This window comes from Halyomorpha halys, unplaced genomic scaffold (genome assembly GCF_000696795.3).
Source record: "Halyomorpha halys isolate HHAL.00 unplaced genomic scaffold, Hhal_1.1 Scaffold392.1, whole genome shotgun sequence".
Taxonomy (NCBI): domain Eukaryota; kingdom Metazoa; phylum Arthropoda; class Insecta; order Hemiptera; family Pentatomidae; genus Halyomorpha; species Halyomorpha halys.
Window position 1 is genome coordinate 499,831 of NW_027114089.1, and position 20,605 is coordinate 520,435.

Here is a 20,605-nt window from a genome sequence, read left to right on the forward strand (position 1 = left end):
ATATACATATACCGGGTATTTGATTATCTTGTTTTGCCGGGATGACATAATAAGAATAATTTCGAGAACCACTACTCTAAGTTAGTGTAAAAATAATCCAGTATCACTTTTACTAAATTTCATTCATTACTTTTGCAGATGCATAAAATATTTTAAAAATAATTTATGAAGTAATGCTAAAGTATTTCTCTTGATTAGCATATATTTCTTGTCTTGGAGGCTTCACTTTTATTTCGTGGTGGTCCCATGAAACGAAACCTTTACCCTCCCATCATCATTAGAATAGAGTAACCTGCAGATAATCTCCTATATATCAATGTAAAAAAAAATATTTTTAAACACGTCAAAACTCTTAACGACTAATTAAAGTTATTAAATAATAAAATTTATTCTTAAATATAAGTATCTTTTCCGTATTCTTTCTTACAACAATAGAAGTATAAAGTTAAATCGGTTGAATGTATCATCACTTTATGTTCTAATTTATATTAATTGAAGATTGTGCTAAACTTTTATGAAATATCTTTCTTTCAACAGTCATTTCTGTTGACATTGTAAGAAATAAATATTTCCTAATATAAAGAAGTTAGTCAATTGCCTTCCAAGATTATTGCATAATTATTTTTCCTTTTTATTTTTCTGTTCCTGTCTGGTTCATTAGTTCCTCAAATTATTTTTTTTTTAATTATTTATTTTCCGGATTTACATTAATTAATTATTTTTGTAACACCATTATTTTACACAAATCAATAAAATGACATGTAAATCGATGTTGGAAATCATTATCATGCATTATTCGAGATTTTGTAGGCATTATTCTTGTTGATTTATTAAAAAATATGGACCTCCGCTCGCATCGTTTGTTAAAGAGATAGCTGAATTTCAAAGTGGTGCTTGAACCTACAGATCGGCAGATAACAAATGTATTATTAAAGGTATGAATGCTCGGTTTGTCGATGAGGTAACCTGTATCAAAAGAAAAAGCACCGAGATTAGGCGTCATATTTTGATCTAAAAGGTTTATACCTTTATTTGTTTACTGTTTAATGTTATAATTCGTTTCTGTTGAAAATCGATTAGTCAATGAATTAAAAAGATTCACGCTGTTTTCTAATTTCATCCCCTTTATAATGTTACTCGATCTAACTGATGTGCTAACTTACGTTTCTTCTTGCTGATTTAAATAAATATTTCAAAGGTGATAGTACAAGAGCCCAAGAGGAGAAAAAAGGCAGTTATCTCACCCCAATTTTTGATTACTTTAATGAAAACTATGTATAATTACTAGTCAAAATTGATGAGTTTGCCAAGTATAGGTAGGGGGAATAAAAAATAGCGGCTGTTCCAAAGCGATAAAAAAAAAACTAATTTTTCATTCGGAGCTTTATATCTTAAAAAGCAACGAACATGAAAACCTGAGAGAACGCCATTTAAAGAAGGGTAAATTTACTAAAATATGAGCCCTAATAGAGTTATTTACGTTAAATAGTTTTCGAGATATAGCTTTTTAAAAAGCAACATTTCATAAAAATGTTGTATGGGACGTAGTAAAAGATCAGTAGTTAGTGAATTAATTTTGAAAAATTTATATCTCAAAAACCATTTGACGTACAGATGTCTATTAGCACTCAACTCAACGCTAGTTTATATCTAAGCTTTATATCTATACAGTAGTTTATAATGTTTATCTTCGTAGGAGTAATAGTTTACATGATATTTGCTAAAATAAATTGATTTATAGTTCGGACAAATTTCCATTTGCCAAATTTATATTTATATGTGAATATCATAAAAAATACTACCCCTACGAAGATAAGTGTCATAAACTACTTTATAGAAAGTTAAATTTCCTTTATTTTGAGTGGTGGCAGACATATGTGCGTCTTATGGATCTTGAGATATATTTTTTCAAAAATCCGACATTTTATACGAACAACTATAAATTAACATTTTGTGAGTTTATTTTGTCAAATATCATCATAAAAACTACTATTCCTACAAAGATAAACATAATTAACTATTTTGTAGTAAATTTAACTAGCTTTAATTTTAGCGCTGGCAGACATCGGTACGTCCAATGGTTTCTGAAATAAAGTTTTTCATAAATCAAATTTATTGTCCGAACAACTATAAATCAATTTATTTTAGCAAATATCATGAAAACTACTGTTCCTACGAATGTAATGGTCATAAACGTCTTTATAGTCCATTAAACTAGCTTTAATTTGAGTGCTAATAGACATCTGTACGTCACATAGTTCCTGAGATATTGATTTCTCAAAATAAATTGACTAACTACTGATCTTTCAGTAGATTTTTAAGAAATTTTGCTTTTTAAAAAGCTATATCTCGAGAACTATTGGACCTAAATAGCTCTTTTATGGCTAATATTAAAGCAAATTTACTCTTATTTAAATAATGTTTTCTTAAATTTTCTAGTGTTGTTGGTAGTTTTTAAGATATAGACCTCCGAATGAAAAATCAATGTTTTTTTAAGGTTTAAACAGCCGCCATTTTTTAATATCCCTACTTATACTTGGCAGACTCATCAATTTTGACTAGTAATTATACATAGTTTTTCATTGAAGTAATCAAAAATTGGGGTGAGATAACTGCCTTTTTTTCTTCCCGCCTCTTGTACTATGATCAAATCGGGGTTTAGCGGGACGGGTTGGCTGTGAGGGATTCTCCTTTCGCTAATCAGGAAAATATTTCAGTGGCTTCTCCATCATCGTCTGATGCACAAAAAGGATATAAAGTTTTGAAGTACATCGAAATTTAAACCCCTCCCCCCAAAATAAAAAAAAAATTAAACTTATTCCAATTTTAATTTTTAAAATCCTTGTTTTTGAAATTTAATATTGTGACTGCATTACATTTCACTAAAAAAAAAAAAAAAAAAAAAGTTGTAATTAGAGATTTTTAATGTTTTGTCAGGTTTGTTTAATTTTTTGTTGTGGAAGAAAACTGCTTTTGCAGTCAGAAACTTCATATTTTCCTTATCTGAACAAGAGATATATCTCTTATCTGAACTTGTGTTTTTTTTTTAGGTAACATCAATGCGGAAATTTATGAATTAAAAATAGCGGTTTCTGCATAGCTCCTTCTAATTTTTATCAATAGAAAATTTATGAATAAAGGTTTAATTATTTTAATGATGATTTGTAATATGAAATATTGCGGGGACATAAATAAATAATGAATTAAATATTAAATAAACAATCCTCCAGTTGCTTACTAAGGCTCCTCACTAGCTGTTATATATAATCTTATTTATGGTTTGATATTTTATTTTATTATATTTAAATTTGTAATAGTTACGGTCTGGAATAGATTGCGATACGAAGTTAGGTGACAGAGGGGCCATGTCAGCTGACAGCTTGCCAGATCAGCCGTAGATTATATTATATATAGATGGACGGATTCTGTCAATAAATTAGCCTTTTCCCAGTGGAGTGGTTCCTCCCCGTTTTCTGTACTCTCACCGGCCAATGGCTCTTGGGCCAATATTGTGACCCACTCCTTCAGTGGACCCAAACCACTACCTTATAATGCTATGTGGTAAAGGAAGGACACTCTATATTATATATTAATATATATTGTATTAGTTTTTTAATAAAAAATTGGAGGTAGAGGGGAAAAAAGTCAATAAATCATTCTTTAAGTTGTACTTGTGCCTCTCGTTTGTGGTCCTACTTTCCCTGTTTATTTTAAGTTATTATCTAGGCAAAGCACAAGTTCCATCCTCTACAGGACACATTACTTCCTGATGCCCAACACTTCTAGAATTTTCGAAAGGTGAAATTTGAATGGTAAATTTTTGAATTTTTTTAAAACTGAGGAAACGCGTTCGAAATATATCTTTAATAAATAATTAGAACATTATGTTTTCGTGGAACAATTTTTTTTTAAGCTCTGTAGTTTTTTTCTTGCCTCGCGCTGTTGCCAGTAATGGTGTCATCTGCCATCTTTAAAGTGATCCTGACAAACTACCCTCATGCCCTTCCTGATAGGGCGCCATTTATCCGTTCAACGTGTCTCGAAATCTAATTTGTAACTCGCCATCCTGAGTTTCTGTTCATGCAACGTAGATTCTTTAAGTAATTCTCGGATTGTTATAGTGACTGTCATCAATGGGTTCTTCTATCAATGGTACGTTTAATGTCCTTATTCAATTTACTTAAAATATTAATACTTATTGAAGTTGTTCAGTAAGCAGAAAAGTAAATATATTTACCCCCAATTCAAAATATCTACGCGATTCATTTTCCTCTAGTACAAATCGTATTTTCGTTTATAATGCAATCGATTTCTCTGAACTTGTTTTTAATATTTATGAATTCACATTATGTTCATTAAGATTTATGATTATGTAATGTGGTTATTTCTATCGTTATCGGCGTATATTAAACTGGTATATTTTTTCATATTCATTGTTTTCACTAGATACTAAAATCTTTCAATTCTGAATGCTAGTGTTATTTGTATTGATACTTTAAATTGTTATTTCTGACAGCTTTATTTTATAAAGTTGAATTGTACATTAATTTATCTTAAATCAAAGCTCATTAAATTCGCTCTAAAAAACGGCATTACACACATCTCTAGCATCATTTATAGAACTGTAATTAACAAATTTTAATTTGTACTGAGTGGATTAAAAAGAAAAAAACTAGCGATTTGTTACGAAATTTTAAAAATATATAACGCAAAAACTATAAGAGAGAATAAAAAAAAAACAGCAAGTTTTATATCGGTTATACAAAGAGGCAATTTGTTCAAGATCATTCTAACTACCAGAGTTATCCTCAGAGGGTTTCTAATTTATTGACTGGAGTATTCCCAAGCTCACAGGGTTGGCTAACGGCAGTCACACAGTATATAGGTCCTGATGAATTATAAACGTTGAGTGCGCCTTGTTGGTTTGCTATGAAATAGCCCTTATTAAAAGTTGTATTTTTTTTTTAATATTGTGTAATATTACATTCTGTAATAATAGAGATCATAGAGCCCATTCACACCATATTTACAATTATGTAAATTAAATTATAACAAAATGAGAAATATAAGAAAAAAAATAATAGTTCTAATAAAAAAATAAAATAACATCTTGAATACTATCATTCCTATTTACAATATTTACATTCAGCCTGGGGAACCCCGAATTGAGCTCCTTCCCCCTTATGGAGGATAGAGCAGAACTCCGGAGATCCCGGCGCTTCTCTGTCAACCGCGTCACTGGCATTAAAAGCTAGCGGAGTTAAAAGCCGCCAGATCACTATGACAACATACCAGACACCTAAAGACCGCCGCTCTTATAATTATTACTGTTAGCAATTAAAATCAACTTCTGTTTCCAGTTCTTTAATTCCTACTTGTCCTTCCTTTCGGCTCGTGACAATTCGCTGCGGAAAATCACTAAAAGAATATGAAAACCCAAAAGTTGTATTTAAGTAAAAATAAAAATAATATTGTACGAACATGGGGGGTCACCCTGGCTAAGAATAAAAATACTTAAGGTTGCAACGTTTTTAGAGATATCACTTAATCTTTTGCATAAATGAATGAAATACCTTGATTGAATATGACATTTAAGGATTGAATATTTATAAGGTTACTCGCTGTTGTTGCCTCAATCCAAAATTGACTTTGTATAACCTCATTGCATCTTATTTCCTCCAATACGTGATAAGTGTATGTAATGGTTGAACCTGATTGGTTAATTATATGATATTTAAACTTGAAAATCAGTTGTTATTCTTCATTACCTTTGATATGGATTCCCATATCCAGCGAAAAATAATTCTAAATATACATGTATAGAATATATAAGTTTATTTGGAATAGTTTTGCAAACCTAATTAGGCAAGCAATCTCATTAGCCTCTCTAATTATGCTGCTGAAATCGCCAAACAATTCGCAGTTTTATCCTTGGCTTTTCTTTAACATCCACCATTCTGCCAACATAATTTAAGCCCAGGTAAAATTTTTAATTTATGTTAACTAATACCGTTAGTTAAATCTTTTCTTTCTCAGTTTCTCTTTACATAACACTATTTACACTTTCAAAGTGAGATGTATAATGGTTGATCGTCGATTGAAATAAAGAGAAGATGATTGGTGAGGGGGGTGCGTTCAGCAAAGATGCATCAATAAGCAAAACTTATTTATTATTTCATCGAGGCTTAAAATAAAAATAAAACCAAGGCAATAACCTCAATTCAGAGAAAAACAAACTTGGAAATATACGTAATAATAAATTCAGTAGATAATAGTTTATACTAATGGAAGATAAAACATAATATTGTAGAGGTAAAAATTATGGAAAATAAATGATAAAAAAAAAAATTTTTACTAATTTTTTTTATATCAAGTTTGGCTTATTTGTGCTTTAGCTGATCGCACCCCCCTCCCCGATCATCTTCTGATTTTATAAATACCTTTATTTCAATAGTTTAAATGTTTAAATTACAGACGAAAAGGAATAAAAACGTAACTCAAATACACTCTCTCTGGTAGTTCCTACGATTTATATTTTTTACTGCAATCCCTTTAAAAGTAGGCATAACATAGGAAGCTGTCAAAGGTTTGTTTCTGTTTATTCAAAATTCTTATAAATCTCCCACAGACAACATCCTCTATTAACGTCTTGAGCGAGTTCTTATCTTCACATACCTCATGTTGCATATGTTTGAGACATACCTCCTTATGTTTGAGATAAAAATTGTTTTAGGTTCTAGATCAGAGTAGTATTTGAACAAAGTTTTCTAAGGACCCTCTATGAGACATATTGTACATAGTAGGTATATAGTCTGTACATTGTAGATATTAGTTCTATATATTATGTGAGTTTTTGTATCACCTACCTTCAAATAAAGTAAAGTTTAACCTGTACCACTCTAGGGTAGCATTTCTTTCTCTGTTGTATTGAGGTACTTAAGAAGACTTAGATTAGCTGTGAAGAAGTCTATTTCGCTATATAGAGGTTGCCAGTAAGAGAATTTGCTATACAAAGTTTGTTTATTCTGTTAGTATTTTGAATTCCTTACATCGAGGTTTTGTTACATTCTCTGTCGTCTTTGCTTAGATATAGTTTTCATTAAATGTTCTAAATAATTCAAACCAGTTTGGTACTTCGTGGAATAGAGGTTCTTAACATACTGTTTTCATTATAATTGAAACGCAGTTACTGCTCGCGTGATATTTTTTTCTTCTTAGCCGTCACTACTATATAATTAAAAAGTGAAAGTAAACAGGTAAAAGTATTGTTGGTTAATAAATAAAACTAGATTCGAGAGACAAGGTTTTTTATTACTCACAAAACTCATTACATTACACTCACACTAGGTACAAGCACACAATCTAGCGGAAAAAAGACAAAACAGGGTATATGAACATATGCCTTCTATATTTACTAATAAATTTAGGATTACAATATTAACAAGTATTGAATAGTTTTAAACCAATTTTAAATATATATGAAAAATAAAAGTAAATTATAGATAAAAGATTGAATCATCTAAGTTCCCAGGCCCCATTGAACTCATTTTGATTCTCAACCTTTAGATGTTTCTGAATTAGCTTCTCTCTTCCGAAGTATAAATACAGTGAATTATTTATCCTAGGATGTCCTATTTTTATTCCTTACATCAAAAATATCTTTCTTTACGTTTCACAGTTTCTCGTAGTATATTTATAACTCTAAAAGAACTCTCTCTCGAGGTCATTATTTTAGTATTCTGGCCACCATTGATTTTTTAAATAATACACTAAATAGTATAAAAAAACAAAACAAAAGTAAATCAATTCTCTTCTTTGAGTGTTGAAGTTTAAATGTCGCCTTTATAATTAAAATGTGTTAAACAATTTAATTTTTAACCCACCCTATAAAAAATAAGTAAAATAAAATTAAGTACATTTTAAATTCTAAATTCTCTAAAAATGTTTATTGTCAGTTATTCATACCTATTAATTAATATTTACATTTTTTTACATAAGCTTTTTTTTTTATTTATTCACATCTGTTATATAATCAAGAGATATACAGTTGCAGATACGTAAAATAACAAAAAAAATGTGAGGTACAAGATAAGAAAAATAAACTTAAAAAAGCTATAAGAAAAGAAAGGATATAAGAAGACAAAAAATAAAAAAAAAGCTATGAGTCCAATATATAAAAAGAGAATATAATAATACTATTTACAGTGTAACAAAAATACAATGTATAAAAAATTCTTTAGGTAAAAATAAAGAATCATAGAACATATTACCAAAAGTAAATTGAAACATATTAGAAAGTACTGAAATGTTATACTAATATTATATTAGTATGGAATCAAATGAAAAAAAACTTGGAACTAAGTACAAAAGTTGTACTTCTATGAGACGGTTAATATATATTTTTTTTAATTTATTTATTTAATGTAATTTACAACTGTACAAAATAATACAATAAGTAAATATGTTGTATGTTTCATATACTTTTGAAAATCTTGGGAAGGAACCACCCCATTTGTGGTACTTCAAACATTAATTTAAATTAGAAGGTCCCGTGGCCATCTTCTTTTCAGACATTTCGGAGGATAATCAGGGATTGTTAAGGATGAAAGATTAAGAATTAATGGGTTAGGATGGTTAAGGAGTTTGAAATAAAAAGACGCATATCTGTCGGCCAAATCTGCAACGAATGAGATGTTAAGGTGGTTAATAAATTATATATGAACATTACAATTATTATTTATTTTTTTTTTTTAGTTTTTAAACATAATTAATAGTTAAGAAAAATTACGATTTATTCATATCATTTTTCATAAAATATTTTAGGCAATCATTATAGTAAATTTACTCACCGAAATTTTTATTATTAGTATTGTCTCAGCCCAGACTGAAAACTGTGCATTCCACGTTTCAATAACATCAGTTTTCTACGCTCACGATCTGTTGGAGTGATTGGTTTTTGGAGTGGCTTGATGAATTTTAGGACCAATATAATTCTAGCCGTTTCGCTTCATAAAATTCATTAAAAATTTCAGACTCTCTGTCGTTCCACGTCCAAGCGTGCGAGCCAAATGCAGCGATTGGAGTGGAGTGATCGCCAGTAGCCAACTTAAAAGAGACCAATCAATAGTGTTTGTCGACACCATGCCTCCCTAAAATAAAAGGCTTTGATATATCTTAACGTGTGGCACGTAACTCAAGCATATGGTAAGGTGACACGTTCGTTCAACATTGCATCATCACTACCACTCGCTATGTAATTAACCATTGTTTACTTTTTATTGTTTGCTATGATGTACCTGCTATTTGGAGTGTCCTTTGGCATGACTTCTTAAAATTGTCTCGATATTCGAGTACGTGTACAGTCAAAATTGCTGGAATGAGGAAGTTAATGGTTTTGACTGAGTAGCTCGAGTCGAGAGACACTTCTCTTTGCTTTGACAACTCTTCTCTTCTTTGAGGTGAAGTTTGGAAGGCTTAGTGGTTTAGCGTATTATATTAGCAAGTGCGGGAGTGCGTGATAATTTGTTAATATCATTTCGGACGATCTGTCGCGTAGCTATCGACGGCGGAACAAACCAGGGCATAGCCACAGCGGCGCCCGCTCGCTCCTGCGCTCTGCCGCTCCCATCTAGAGTCAGTTGAGTAGTCACTGCTCTCGGAGTGCGGTCTCCTTCGCCGCTCTCACGCCCGCCTCCTTTTCATCTGTCTATCCAATCGTGCCTTTGTAGTATATCATTCTATAACCTTCTCTGTCCTTTCCTATCCTTCTCGTCTCTATTTCCTCCCCTCTGGCTCCTCATAGAGCGGTTGTCAGTCCGTCACGATCTGTTGACTGTCTAATGTAAGTTATATATTCATTTAGTTTGATTTGACGCCTGCTAAATGCGGATTCTCTGTCTTAGAGAAACCATTTGCAAACAAGTCTCTTTTACACGCGAAGAATCTCTAAATTTTAGAGCTACTTTTCATTTTCCTATTTAACTAAAACACTTTTATCGTCAATGAATTACCACTTGTAACCTTCACATCTTAAAAACCCTTTTAATTGGATTTATATATCACCTAATTGAAACTCAAATTAAATTAATAAAAATTAAAACGCATTCATAAAAGCCATACTCTTTCAACGTGTGACTGAGACTATGTTTATTTAATTCGCTTAGCCAGTTTCATATTACAGTTTATTGTTTTTAACTTGCTATAATAATAAATATTACCTAAACAAGTATATTTATTGTGATTTGAAAGATTTAAGAGTTTGTGCCGCGTTGAAAGTACGCCACGCCCCTCTCTCTCAAGCTGGGATTCGATTTCTCAATGGACTTGTTATACACTTGTTGTCGTCTCAGGCTTATTTTTAGTTAAGCCTCAATGTATTTTCTTATTTCAATATTACTTTTTTTTATATTTAACGTGTTATAACTCAAATAAAATTAACTTCATACAATATTTTTTGAACTGTCTTAAAGAACCAGATTATATAAAGTAATCTGAATTTATTGTTTAAGAAGTACTATACAACGATTTCAAAAAATATTTGTACAAGTGTAACATGTGTTGATTCTTTTCTTCTTCGTCATTATTCCATGCAACTAAACAATATTTAAGCTTTCGAGTTTTTTATGTATGCAGTAATACGCAGTTTCTTTTTATTTAGAAAAATTCAAATTAAAGTGCAGTTTGTACATTTCTAATTTTGTTAGGCACTTAATGATCCATAAAAAAAACACGGAAAAAATTCATTTTGTAGTGAACAACAAACTTCAAAGCTGTTTAAACCAGTGACAAGGAGCAATATTGTCAAAACATTTTATATTTTGACTTCTTACCAAAAAAAAAAAAAAACAGTTCCCATGCAAAATAAATTTAGTTGAGAGCTCCTCATGTATGGATGTATTTTTTAGCATCATTTAAACTGAGGTACTTCTTAGTTCGATCCCATTTGTATTTTATTTCTAAAAATCTAGAGCCAGTCTAAAATAATTTCAATGTTTGAAAAATTTATATTGTTACTCGTAACCTACAGAACGATTGTTGGGATTAAAAGATGGGTTGATTTTTTTTTTTTTTCAACACTATAAACATCGTGTTCTTAATTATTTTTGAATGTCAAAGCAAGGATTGCCTGAATTATTATTTTTTTTTAATGATTATATATCCTATTGATAGAGTTTTTTTAATAATGAATATTGATTAATGATTTTGTTATTTCTTGATATTTTCTTATTCATTCACTTTTAATATTATTGGTATGTTAAATTATAAAAATATAAAATTGTGACTTATTTAAAATTTATATCAACTTATTTAAATTATTTAAAATTTAAAGGTAAAAATATTTTTAATTTCTGTATAATTTTTTAAGACTATCAGATTCATTCTACGTAACTACCGGCTAATGATAAAATGTAGATTATTATTATTTCTATACTTACTTGATTTATGAGAAATTATTTATATTTAAATAAATTATATTTGTTTAAAAAAAAAATGGTTACAATATATATCTATCTATATTTTACTGGGATAACTATGCCCGTAATACCGTCCATTGACCCTGAGGTACAAGAAAAGCCGTTCTATTCTTTCTCCCCTATTTCCAGATCTTGAATATTGATTGTGATCTGCCCCTAAGTAGTTCCCTCTTAACAATGGGCCCGTATCCTACTTGTTAGTTTTAGTTATATCGATTTATTCTATTCTTATAAATTTCTTTATAAGTATAATTATAAAGATTTAAGTAATTTTTTAGAAGGTTTGTATTTTAGTTCTTTCACCAGTTAGAATGGCCTAACCTTCTTGAAGAATTTACCATACTTCAAATCATAATAAAGTATAAATTTCTTATTTATTAAATATAGGAAATACAAGAGTCCCCAGAGTACATGGGTCAGAAGTTTATGGTAATATTAGCCGTGGATCGACTCAGGGGAAGGGAAATGATCCTGGAGCACATCCAGCCTTACTTGAGTGCGTCACTGCTCCTTTATTCGGTCAGATTGGGAGATAAACCTGGTGGTTCCTGTTAGATGCTGAATCCATCAACTGTTGGTCAAGAAAAACTATATCCTTAGCAAATTAAACTCAGATAAGCGATCTGTTAACCCTCCTGACACAAATGCAGTCTCTCTAAAGTGGATAATTGACCCTTCAATAGGTTTAAAAACAACACCTTATATAACTGTTGGTCAGGAAACTGCATGTTCTATCAAGGATTTAAGGAGACCCTCAGATGACAAACAGTCTCTTTAAAGTGCAAACTGGGACTTTATTGGATTGGTAGGAAAATTGGGCGGTTGACTTATGTTGCTGAACAAACTACCCGCTTGTTAAGAAATAACAAATTAACAAATATGAAATTATGTTTAAAATTAGTTATGATTTTTTACAATACATAGCGGGTTTTGAACATATAAGAATTTGAACGAAGTGACATTTAAGATATGATTTTTAAAAAAAAAATTCTGTACCAGTACAACCGATGAAGAGTTAGGGGGGCAGTTTCTGAGGAGAATGCTGTTACTATACGGTTGTGAAAGAAGGCGATTTTGTTAAAATCAAGCTCGACCGCCAGATTTTTACCCAATTAAGGGTACCCACTGTATGAGGCTGGGTGGAACCCACAGGGCTGACTCCTACAGCTACAGCGGAACAAGAAATAATTATCTGCCACATCCGTATTCAAATCCGGATCCTTGAAGTAAATAGCACAGTGCCTTACCAGTGAGCTATCTACTCCCCTAGATATGATATATATGTATAAAAAGTAAAGACCCAGGTTCACTATTTACATGAACTTTATGTGATGCACGTCCGAACCCTTAATGATCAGTCTTGACGCAATCCTCCCACCTACGCCTCGATCTATCCCACCGACGTTTACCCATGGGTTCAGTGTTTATATATATATATATATTTATATATTACCGGTGAACCTAAGTTAATCAACTGATCACATTACTTCTTACCTTATTAGAGTGGACTGAAAGGACAGCTGCCCACCAATATCATCTTGTTCATACCAGTTAGTTCCATTAAACACATGATCACAACGCCATCTCTCGTAGACATCCTATCACACCCTTCATACACGAGCCTAGTCGTTTATTTCCTAAATATGTTTGCCTAGTCGAAATTCTCTGTTCTGTTTACTACTTCCTGGATCTGTTAAGAATAAAAAACATTTTCTAATGTTTGCATTCCCCTTCTTATGCTTAGTGTACTGTTCCTAGAATCGATTAGGGATTAATGCATCCTTGCTCATCGATTCTTCACCCGCTGCATTTAAAATGGTGACGACCTCTTTGTGCCATAGCCTTACCTCATTGGAGCGGTTTAGTGCAGCAGACAGTGAGGTTACCATGGAGCCGAGATCGAGCGATGAAGGTTCAGGGACCTTACTGCTTTATTACCGGCTCCTGTTTGGCATTTCTCTTAATGATTTTTCTTCAGTACGGTTCGTTCACCTTCAATTCTTTCCTGTATCTGTGCCTGGGTTTACATTAATGATATCAGCTATTACTGTAGGTTGCTCCATTTACATTTCGTTACATCTTTCATATCCGTTTGCGGTTCCTTCTCTTCTAACGATTGTTCATTAAGATGTCCACTTTCTGTATTGATAAAATATGCTTAAAAATTAATGAAATTACTCAGTTTTTGCACGTGCATCAGACAAGAGTGATTGATTTATTGGTTAGCTATAATATTTAATTGTTATATTGGTACTGGTATAAACAGATAAAAAGAATTATATTTATATTTATTTATGTAATACCAGAAAGTGCATTTTTTTAAAATTGATTATGGGGGGTATAGGCTCATAAAAAAGACACCCCTAACTATATACAATGTTATAAATAAAACAAAAAATTAAAATAAAATAATAATTCTTAATAAAAGATAAAATTAATAACAAAAACAAAGACGTTTATGGATTTAACAATATAAATAATTGACTTATAATGGGGAAAAAAAGGAAGAATTTAAGAAAACTATATCTAATTTTTTTCTAATAAATATTAAGAGGAAAAAAAAGAAATTAGGATAAAATAAAATTTTAGAGTGACAATAATAGAACTGATAAATATAGACTTTATAACAGGATGTCCTGCAGCCTGGACTTCAGTCTTCGGGTTGTGGTTGAGTTTCCCAAGTTTTAGGTTACTGCTCCTTTAACTGTCGGTAACTGGGAGTGGAACTTCATGAACCTTTTTTTGATGTAATCCTCTATTATCTTTATTTGTAATTCCCGATCCAATTGGCTGTTTCTTACAATCACTGCAATTCTTACGACTTAGTTTTAAAAAAATTGTAATTTTTTCCTTTTCGTAAGGCCTGAGAATTGTTTTATAAATAATAATAGCTGTTTCTGATTTTAATTTGGATTTTCTATTTAGGATAGGATATAGCATTGCTAACCTTGAAAAATAACTAATTCATAATATTTCTATATCAACAATAATATAGGGGTCTACTGTAATAAGTGGATAGTTACATGCTACAAAAGCTTAGTAAATGAAAAAAAAATTACAAAAGAATTCTATTTCTGAGAAATCAAAATAAAAATTGTTTTTTCTCCAATTCCATCCTTGTTCCTATGTTTTATTGTTTTATTTTAATTATTCATAACGTCTTCAGCATTGGTATTTGTACTTTATTACCTGATTACTAATTAGTTTTAGGAACATTTCGTGTTATCTCTGTGTATCTAAAAAATTAACATAAGCTTAGTGACGCATTTGTTTAATATGGGAATAACTGATGATAATATTTAATTTTCTGTGTCGACAGTTTACTACCGCTTGTTGTTAGATCAGTGGGTTACAAACTAAATTCTGAGGTGTCGCAATCCTATACCAGTGGTTGCGCAAGCGAACGTCTGGGCACTGTGGTGAAAAATATTTAATTTTTGCAATTTAAAAGTTGAATCTATTATATATCTATTAACACCACTATATCTTTCTCTATGGTTCCTTAGGCCATTTATGCTTGGAAATAAATACATAATCTGGAAAAGTTCTCTGTATTATTAGCACTGGCATCTAGACTCAAAGTTGTATTGATACTCAAAATCATTAAGTCGTACGAAACTGAAATTACAAATTTATGGTGGTTATATACCTGGGATGTGAGAGTAACATTTTCGCTGAAAAACAACCTAACGAAGTGCCACTTTTTTATATTAGTTTGATTTTCTCTAAAAAGGTTCCAAAAAAATTAACTGTTCTCATTGTTAGCAATAATATTCAATGTATAATTACTAGATATTAAAGATTTTTATTGATAACTAAAGGAGAAAAAAAAAGAAAGATGGATAGTTCCTATTCGAAGGGGAAATCCCAAGACCGAACGATCGTTTCTGATCGCACGATTGCTTCGTCATCTTTTTATAAACTGTTGTATTCTTGGCAGGGACAAAATTTATATTTGTAATTCCCATCTCGGTAAATAATATAGGAACTTTTATAAATAATTTTTATCTTCTCTGGTCATTGAGCTTTTTTTGAGGGGGGGGGGAGAGGTCACAAAACGGCGATAAATTCTATTCTAGCTCACTGATCTACACCTGCGGATGTAAGTTGGTTAGTAACTGAAAGTTTTGTGATGCACGCAAAGAATCAGATTTTTTTAGCCCCACTAGGATGCCATGGCTAAAATTGTTTGTGAATTGCTGGTTTAGAACACTGTATTGAAGTATTCTTATTTATTACCTCTTATTTTTTTGTTAATTTTATAATTAAGATCGACATATAAGAAATAATTATCTGGGTCCCTCAATATAATCAATTGCAGGAGACACTAGTGTAGGTCTTATCTTGGTACATTATGGTTAATTTGTTAAATCTTATGGTGAGTACTATTCTCTAACCACCCGATTTCTCACCTTGTAATACGATTTTCTCGTTTCTTCAGTGGAAAACCCCCGTCAAACCATGGTTCCTGCTCTGGCAAAGCTTATTAATTTTACTTTAAGATGCTAATTGAAAAGCTGGGTTCCTTTTTCCTGAATGATAAGAATTATTACATCGTAAAAATAATCTATTTATTCAATCTTTGCAGTCACAGTATTAGATTTCAATGTTGTGTAATACTTTAAATAAAAATATTGTTTTCAAAACGATATTTACAAACTTGTTTCATAAAGTATCCTATGGGACTCTTACGTCACGGCTAGATTCTGTACTCTCTAGTACTGCCAACACTTTAGCTGTTTATTTAATTATTTGTAATAATTAACAAAGATATTAATACACCCATGAATACGCAATATAAGCTTGTGATCTTTTGCACTGATGAACATTTAATTGCCAAATAAGTTAGGGAAATGTTGTTATCAGTTTGTAAATTGTCAGTAGCAATGATAACCGGGTCATGATCACAAATCTTTAACAAAAAATAGCAACGCTGCAAAAATACATTCAGTTTTCCACCGGGTGTTGGCCAGTTGACCAGTTTGGTTTATTTTCTTCGCATTTTTAAGAAAGTCATTTTAAAGGATAACTTATGCCGTTTTCTTTGTCCATAGGTAATTATTTTATTTTTATAATGTTAAAAAATATGTGCACTCTATACATGGTTTTTTCTTTAACACTCTTTTACTTGGTTTAATTTTTTTTTAAAATAACATCAGTTCTGCTCAAAACAATAATTTGATTTAAATAAATATATCAACGATGAACAGTTTACTTAAGCTAATTTAAGCTAAAACTTTAAGTTAAGCTAATTTCTCGATCGTAAGCAACAGATTTACGGAAAATTAATTCATCCAATCCCAAATAGATATATCCATCTATATTTAAATATTTTTCATATTATATTGCAAAAAAAAAAAAACAACGCAATTTCGAATTATGTTACTAATTAATTAATTAAATTTGATTAGGATTTAAATCGAGTTTTCGTTTAATGAGTTTAATTTTCCTGATTTTTTTCATTACTTTTTTTCCGGTTGTTTTTTTCTATCTTAATGATCCAATTCAAAACTGTCAAGGATAAATGATAATTGACCGTTCCGTGATGTTGTTGCATTATTAAATTTTTTTAGCGATATTTCAGACTGGTTGGATTTATATATTTAATTTTTTTTTCATGATTAATAAAAAAGATGTATATAAAAAGTTCAAATCAAGAGAATTATATATTAATTCACAGAAAGAAGCAGAAACCTATTATTTTTGTTCATATTAATGGAATTTCATGTTTAGAATAAAAAATCAAGTAGAAGTTTATTTTTCTCACAGTCCTTATGAATTGAGAAGAAAGGAAACTTATTAACTATGTTCAGTATTAAACATTTTATTAGTTAACGGCTTGAAACATAATAAAAATAAATAAATGTTATGTAATTTTAAATAGAAGCTTTTTGAGCAGCAACTTAAAAAAAAAGCAATAAAAAGCATCATTTTGATTATATAATTACTTTTTCGTTACAATGACGACTTAAGAGCTCTAAAAGGGTATTATAACTCTTTCAAACTTATATTGAATTTTTAATTAAAAAAATTTATTTTTAAAACAATTTCGGAAGGAATTCTATAAAATAAATTGTTCTTTTTGATAAACTCGTGTTTGATGCTCATTAGTTTACAACATTACAACTGATGTCAATTTTTTTTTAACGTACATTTTGCATAATGGTATATTTTGACTTGAAATACAACGAAAATAAAGACATGCTTTAAAAGACCTGGAGTAACTTTGTGTTTAAAAGTTAATTATTCGTCTACCTAATAAAATATAAATGACAATCTTTATGGTATAATAATATATTTGATACTCAAAGTAATAATATTTTGAATATTAAAACAAAAATTTAAGAAAATAAAATAATAATCTTCAGTAACTGAAATTAAAGTTCGCAATTAAATCTTTAACCTTATAAAATTTCTTATTGTCAATATTTTCACATTTTACGTGATAAATTTAGTTATAATATATAATTATAACAATAAATATTGTATATATATTTTTTTATTTTAATATTCTTATTCAGAGTGATTTCATTTTTGTTAATTTTTATTTTACTGTGTATATATTTAATAGTGTTTATTGTGTGGAATATATCCCCGGAACGGTTCTGAAGGTGCCAATGCATAAAAATGCAGTACGAGCAAACATAGATACCCGTTCTAAACGTAATAAGGCTAGGTTAAAAAAAATTTGAACTCCTAAGTTGTTTAAAATTTTTTTTCTAAAATGAAAAGTGAGAAGGCGATTAAAACTCATATTTTTTAATTAAAATCAATACTGATTATTTAAAAACATGTAATTGGCCTCACAGTTCGTCCATTTTTGATCATTTTTATTTTACAATGTATTTATTTAATACTGTTTATTATATAGTTCTATTTTGTTGCATATATCCCCCAAACAGTTCAAAAGGCATCAATGCGTAAAAATGTGGTTATAAAAAATATATATATATAATTTTCATCGACTTAAATTAAAGTTCACAAAAATTATTAAGAACTTTTTGGCGCCCAGTTTTTCATTCCTTCATTTTGACCTAAATAAGTTTTATTCTCTTTCTTTGGGGGGGGGGGGAGGGTTTAATGAAACGTGACAAAAATAATTTTAAATGTATATTCTTATTTTAAAATTCTTATTGTGAGTGACAATGCTACTGCCTTAAATCGTGATCTATTCGACTTCTCAAAGATCTCGGGACATCCATCGGTAGGAGTCGACAGTGTTGAAATCGACTCCCAGCTGCATTACATAACAGCTGACTACATTACTATCCCTGTTCAAACAGAAACACTGCAAGAGAGGGGCGTCGTAACGATAAGATAATTTTAGTGGTGTAGAACGGTTCGTTGGATTGCAGGTGGAGGTATGGAACTGCCAGACTTCCTGACATGAAGTTACAGCTCATCATTGTAGAGACTGGAGAGAAATGGAGGCGTGCTCTTTTAAGGTAATCATGTCATAATATTTATTTACCACATATTTTAAATGTTCAATGTCCAATGCGAAAAAAATAAAATAAATGGTATCTATTGTCCTTAAGATACATAGTAATCTGTATTATATTATACTAATATGATCTATATTTCAATTTTGTTTATTCTCTTATCCTTTTCCTTGAGTTCCCAACTTAAAACACAGTAGTTCTTAATTCATATATTTTTTCCTTTGACATTTCAGGGATACTGTGTCTTCCTCTTCAGCTTTTATTTTGTACACTATTATACTGTGAATCTCATTTTTCATAATATTTTTAAAATTTGATTAAATACTAAATTAGGTTAAGTCATTGACCAAACTTCATTGTAGGCAAATTTTGAAAAAATTGTGTTTCATGCAATAATATTGGGGCAAATAAGAAGCTAGAGAGAGAAAATCTCCATAATGTCCTAGGATCAAATATATAGATTAGGAACTTTTTGTTTTAATTTTTGACCCTCAGGATAAGAGGTTTAAACAATTTTTAAGATTGTGAAGGTACGATTGTGTAACAAATTAGTAAATCCATATTCCTACGGTTATGGCAATACAACAATTATATCTATATAATAAAATGTAGTAGTGCGTTTCTGTAAAATTCAACACACTGAATTATTGTTCTGTATCCCAAGATGTGGGCTTCAAAACATACGATCTATAAGTTGTTTAAAAAACAAAAAAAAAATATATTTTTTTAGAATATCTCAAAAATTATGCAGTTTCTTAAAGATTATAGCCAATCTATTGAAAGATAGTCAGATGCTCTTTACAAAACTGAAATTATCTAAATCTGTATTACTGAAGATATGTGCTTCGGATCCGTTTATGTTTTTAAATATTCTGTTTAGGTTTCCTTGGAAACCCTTTTTAGCTTTATCTTGACGTTTAAAGAATGTATACTACTCAATGATTTATTTATTACTGTATTCTCAGGTTTTTTTGTTGTTTTTTATAGTGTAAACAACATTATTTTTAATGGTTGTCGTTATGACGTAGATGTGCCATTAAATGCAAAATAAGGCTGGGTGTCAAAACATTCTTCCTCTAAGTGGTTTAAAAAAAAAAAATTAATCTTTCGAATAACTCAACTATACATCTGGAAGATCATAGGCACTTAATTCAAAGAAATGAAATAGTCTATCATGTAACAATTAAACGATCTAAATCGGTCTTGTATTAATAACTACTTAGCGTATTTATAAAAAATATTTTTGCAGGTTTTCATGGATACCTTTTTTTATCTTGACATTTAAAAGATTATAATAATAATATTATAATATAAGATTAAAAGATCTATGAATTTGAAATTTGTTCCCCTTATACTCTAGTTGTGCAAATACGTCTTTTGGTTTAAAAAAAAAAAAAAAATATTTCCAAAAAAAAAAGTATTATATTAGTTTTTTCGAATATCTCAAAAACTATATATTTATAGTTTACCTTTACATATAGCTACAATAAATAAGACAAATTGTCTATATCAGACCTGCGTTACTAAATATATTGTACTTGGATCTATTTTTGTTGGATCTATCTTTTACACCTTTATATAAGGTGTTGATATCAGTCCAGCTAAGGTGGTGTAGTCTAGCTATATCCTAAAGGCTATGCCATGGAATTAATGGAACGTTCCGCTGGTAAAATATCAATATAAATAAAT

The 20,605-nt window shown here is 30.1% G+C and overlaps 1 protein-coding gene across 6 annotated transcripts in view; it reads left to right on the top strand.

Moving 5' to 3' along the window:
• Nucleotides 1-20,605, top strand: part of LOC106682167 (phosphatidylcholine:ceramide cholinephosphotransferase 1) — a 184,228-nt gene that overhangs the window by 75,485 nt on the left and 88,138 nt on the right. The window contains exons 1-2 of one of the 6 annotated variants that reach the window (XM_067051355.1): nucleotides 9,646-9,841; nucleotides 18,830-18,919. The exons of 3 other annotated variants lie outside the window; for them this stretch is intronic. In XM_067051355.1, coding sequence (XP_066907456.1) covers nucleotides 9,840-9,841; nucleotides 18,830-18,919 — 92 coding nt within the window. In that variant the 5' untranslated portion in view covers nucleotides 9,646-9,839. Of the gene's footprint in view, nucleotides 1-9,645; nucleotides 9,842-16,417; nucleotides 16,529-18,829; nucleotides 18,920-20,605 lie in introns of those variants that run through there. 2 more of the 6 variants (XM_067051357.1, XM_067051356.1) reach the window with 2 other exon arrangements.